Source organism: Phalaenopsis equestris, unplaced genomic scaffold, assembly GCF_001263595.1.
Source record: "Phalaenopsis equestris unplaced genomic scaffold, ASM126359v1 Scaffold000670, whole genome shotgun sequence".
NCBI classification, from domain to species: domain Eukaryota; kingdom Viridiplantae; phylum Streptophyta; class Magnoliopsida; order Asparagales; family Orchidaceae; genus Phalaenopsis; species Phalaenopsis equestris.
The window spans coordinates 267,485-272,671 of NW_018165110.1; the positions used below are offsets into that span (position 1 = coordinate 267,485).

The 5,187-nt window shown below is 33.3% G+C and overlaps 1 protein-coding gene across 2 annotated transcripts in view; it reads left to right on the plus strand.

Moving 5' to 3' along the window:
* LOC110030160 overlaps positions 1-4,766 on the plus strand; it is a 29,108-nt gene extending 24,342 nt beyond the window's left edge. The window contains exons 6-8 of one of the 2 annotated variants that reach the window (XR_002294632.1): positions 3,585-3,855; positions 4,015-4,223; positions 4,664-4,766. Coding sequence is in view for 1 of the 2 variants with exons in the window: in XM_020732747.1 (XP_020588406.1) it covers positions 3,585-3,855; positions 4,015-4,122 (379 nt within the window). In the remaining variant the exon portion in view is untranslated. Of the gene's footprint in view, positions 1-3,584; positions 3,856-4,014; positions 4,353-4,663 lie in introns of those variants that run through there. The other variant, XM_020732747.1, reaches the window with a different exon arrangement.
* The last annotated feature ends 421 nt before the right edge of the window (positions 4,767-5,187 follow it).

Sequence of the window (5,187 nt, forward strand, 5' to 3'; positions counted from 1 at the left end):
GCGTTTGATCCGTTCGTTTTCGGGAGCCGTTTGCAGAGGTAGGATCCGCAGCAGTGATAAGGAGTGGGGAGCCTGCGCTACGGTCGGGCGAGCGGGACAAGCGGGACAAGCGAGAAGAGCGCGGGAGTTTAACGAGACGGGCGAGAGACGGGCCGAGCGACCCCTAACTTGTTTTAAGATCCTGAGGTTGTCGTTCGTTTTGACCTAAATCCTCACATCTTTCAGGCTATTCGTGTGATCATTTCACACAAATATAGGTCTTAATTAAATAAAATTGGCAAGATGAATAGACTGAGAAACCATCGAGGTTTTCCTTCGGATCTGTGACATCCCCTAGTTCTTCTTCTTTTGGATTCTATAATAAATGATTCAAATTTGAGTCAATCTTATTTCACACCTCTTTGTCCGATCTCATTGAAAAGTCCTATCCTTTTGACTTATCTGAAGATAATATTTCCTGATTTTTATCAAGAGTTTTCTTAGGTGACTTCCGTCATTTAAGATATAATTAACTATAGGGGCTTACCCTTATAGGAAGTTTTTCCGAACCCAACTTAATATAAATTCTATTTAATTCTTCATATTAAATAAGGGAACTTGTCGGCAAATAAAATGGTTTCGCAGACCAAACAAGCGTCATATATTTCTTAGTTTATTTGATCGAGTTTTACCCTCAAGTCCTGTGTTTCGTTCGGGATGGATACAGGGTTTGAGGTACAATACTCTTTCATTTAAACTGTGAAAAATATTGGGTCAATTTGATTTTATATTTTTCTAAACTTAAATTTATATGTAAATTAAACGTCATTTCGAAGCAGGCGACGAGATTTCGATTCCAGTGACCGACAGTTTCCAACGGGCAACTCCTCAACTTTTTAGTGCGGACAGTTATGCACTGACAAAAAAAATAGGTATAAATATTTCCATCCTTAAAAACTCGCACACACACAAATTATATATATACATATTTGAAAAAGTGTTTTTCTTATGCATCTCATCATTAGGGAGAGAGATATCAAGAAGATTGATTTTTTCAAGAGGCTAACTTCAATAACAATCTACCTTTTTTAGATTTGTTGCAAAAAGAAAATCTGAGTTTTTTTCAACCACAATATTTTTCGGATTCTTTTGGATAGTTTTGGTTTGTTTGAAAATGATTTCATTCAACCCAACAAAATTTATTTTTAGTTCAACCCGAAGCAAGTTTGATTTTAAAAATCATATAGAAACCGTTCTTATTATAAGAACAAAATGTTTTAAATGCTCAAAGCTCAACAAGGCCCTTTATAAACTATGGTTTAGGGCAAAGAAGAGGAGATGCAAATATGAAAAGAAAGCTTGGGCAATTTTACTATAGATGGTTTTATGTAGTTAAGGTTGACTGGCCACTTCAACAACTTAATGTCAAGAATTTCTTCCACAATGGAGTCTTAGAAGAAATTTATATGGATCCTTCTCGAAGGTTTGAAGAAAAAATTGGCCAGAAATTATTTCAGTTTCAAAAAACTTTTTATGATTTTGAACAAATTATCAAGGTATTCTTTGATAAATTCACCCTTTCTGTGAAGCAACAAGCTAAAATCAAACCCATATTGATCATAATATGCTCATAAAGCAGTTAAAAATGAGTTAAAATAATTGTATTGACAGTTCATATAGATTTATCTTAGTAAGAAATGATTTGGCTTAGATGAATCGTTTAAGGAAAAGTTTGGCCACTGAATTTGAGATCAAATATTCGGGGATAGTATTTTATTGGAGTATCGAATTGCAAGATCAAAGAAGGGGATTATGATGACTTGTGTCTTTAGATTTTCTCAATAAATTGAAATAGTGGATATGTAGACTTTTTAATATGCCAATCGATCTAAATTCACAACAGAGAAAACAAGAAGGCGAGCCTATAGATACCACATGGTATCAGTGGTTAGCGAAAAGGCTGATTTATTTATCTCAAATACTGCCTGATATGAACATTATCTGAGCGTAGTGCTCAAATGGATAGCATGTTAATTGGTAATGAAGTGAGGAATCTCAAGGTGCCAGGTTTGACTGTTCACCCTCCTCGGAAAAAAAAAAAAAACCTTTGCTTGAGCATAATAAGATAATTTATGCACTTTCCTAAGAAAGAAGACTTCGTGGCTAATATTGAATTCAATGACACCTAAAATGTTGTTTCAGAAGGGGGTTATACTTCCAAGAAAAAACATGCATAGAGAGTTTAAGGCTTATACCGAGCTAGCAAGGTTCTACACTTCTGACCAAAGATAGGATGTTAAGAACCAGGTATTGTTGGGGCAAGAAACATAATTCAGGGGTAGTTTGGGATCACTTTTGGCTTTTGTTTTTCATATTTTATTTTTATTTTATTTTATTATGTTTTTATTTGAATTAAAACATTTTTGGTTGAAATAGTTGTTTTTAAAAACATTCAAAACATCTTTCAAGTGTTTTCAGTTGATTTTAAAAACAAGTTAATTTTTTTAAAAACTAAAAAAAATAAGAACATATAAACATTATACCAACTAAATATATTTTCGAAAGCAAAAGAAAAAAAATAAATATGAAAAAAAAGAAATAAAAATGATGCCAGAAGGGCCTTTAGTAGCTCAAACTAGTGTGGAAGCATAATATAGGGCCGACAAATGAGATTTGTTAGTTTTTATGGTCACTATGGGTTCCTTGAGGAATTAAAGAAGCCAGTTAGTTTGTCCTTGAAATTTTCTTATGTTAACAAGGCTGCAATAGGTTTAGCTTAGAATCTTCTACGACACGCCATAATCAAGCTTGTTAAAGTTGATTGATATTTCATAGAGACGAGGAAATTACAAAGGAGATGCAAAAGTGAAAGGCTCGGTGCCGGTGTTTGCGTGCTTGGTAAATTAGAAATTCTAATTACAGCTATAAATATTGTGATTTTTAATTTTGTAAAATGCAATTAGTTACTTGCTTAACATATTGTTTTTTTTGAGGTCACTCAAAAATTGAATTTGCATATCTTGAATTTATTTAAGGGGCATTATATACATGTCACACAAATCTTATATATTTACATATCTAACACCTAAACTTTTGTATTTACATACATAACACTTGAATATTTGACATCACATCAAAAATACCACTATCATTTACTTTTTAGAATTGAATTACACATTTTCATGGATAGGTTTTTTAATATCAATTTGTTATAAATGTAAAAATGGGGGCATTTACATGCATAGCACACAATTCTTATCTATTTACATGTCACAACTAAACTTTAATATTTACAAACATAGCACTCAAATCTTTAATATCATGGAAAAAATAATACTATTATCACTTTTTTAAAGTGAAATATACATTTTCATGCATAGGTTTAAAGCACGAAGTGCTATGTATGTAAATATGAAAGTTTAGTTGCGAGATGGGTAAATACTTAAGAATGTTGTGCTAAATATGTAAATTTCAAAATCTAGGTGCTAGATATGTAAATGTACAAGAATTGTGTGGTATGTATGTAAATTTCCTTTGCCAGTGTTGATAAAAGCATGAGAATGCGTTGATATGTCCCAGTATTTTGAACTTTCTCCATCTTTCAGAATGTGCGCAGATTGCCATCTACCCGGCACACTTTGCATGTGGACTGATTGTACCACATGCTTTGAGAGTTGTGCTAGTGCAGCTGGAGAATGCGGCTGTTTAGGTGGTGCCGGTGAAGCCGGGCTTCCTCTTCTTCTTATTATGGGACTCATTGTGCTGGGCCTCTTCACCATTGTCGGCATATTCTACAGCGTTCTTGTTGCCACCATGGTTGGTCAGAGAATTTGGCAGCGGCATTACCACATTCTTGCTAAAAGAATGCTCACCAAAGTAAGTTTCATAGATTAAGCTATACCTCACTTTTCTATCTGTGAGTTAAGTGCCAAAGTAATCCCCCTCTCTCTCTGTCTCCCTCCCTCTCCCTCCCTCCCTCTCTCTCTTTCTATATATATAAACTAGGAGTTACTGAATATGTGTAATCAATTGCAGGAATATGTGGTGGAGGATGTTGATAGTGAGATGGAAGATGGGAATTGGTCTCCACCACCTATTCCTCCTGAGCATGCACAACAGTTGAAGTCTCTTGGATTGCTATAAACCTTTTTCCCTTCTGCGTCAACAACTCATTAAAGATGAATATAGACGAAAGTGATTCATCTTCCTAAACTGATTAAACTCTCAGATATCCCTGATCAGAGGTAGAGAGTGTTTATTGGGCTTTTTTTTTTTTCTTAGCTTACTCTTATGATGAACAGAAATATTTCATGTCATTTGTAAATGTTAATCTTTTAATATATAATTCTGTTTTTATTTTTTTTTCTTGAACTTTTTTGGTTGTAGTTAATATTTAGGGTAATTTACATACGAACCATTCAATTCTTATGTATATACATATCTAACACCTAGTGTTTAATATTTACTTAATAACACTTAGGTGTTATAAAACTATGCACGAAAAGTTAGTAATTGTGGTATTTTTTATGTGATGTTAAATATTTGTGTGGTATGCATGTAAATATTGAAGTTTAGCTGTTGGATATGTAACTATATAAGAATTGTGTGGTATTTATGTAAATGCCCCTATTATTTATGGCATCCTGATTGCTTGAATAACAGGGTTCAGAAATTGCTTGGTTAGAATTTTTTTATGCAGTTTAAGCTGATATAAAGGCGGTGGAAATCAAGGAAACGGACTGCCATTGGGGAGACGTGTTGAGGATTTATATGATTCGCGCATAGAGTAACAACAGCCTTTCTGTAAGTTTGTGTTTTTTTTTTCTGTCTTTATTTATTTTATGATTTGATATGCAATTGGATTGATCTTGAGTCTATCTGCAAACTTTAATGATGGCACCATAAATCATCATCCAATACTCCTACTTTCTTAACATAACGTCTTTGGCAGACTACGAAAGAATTTGAATATATTAGTTGCATGCTGGAACTTTCAAAGGTATATCGCGAGAGTTTATCGTCTTAGTATTAAATGATAATCTCATACACATATAAGAGCATCTCATATTACATATGAGATTTTTATATAGAAAAATGATAGGAAAACTGTGGGGGCTTCTTCCTGATGAAATGATTCAATTAATTAGAATTATTTATTAGAAATTATGTGCTTTTGGTAACTGGAGAAGATATTAATCTATATAGTAG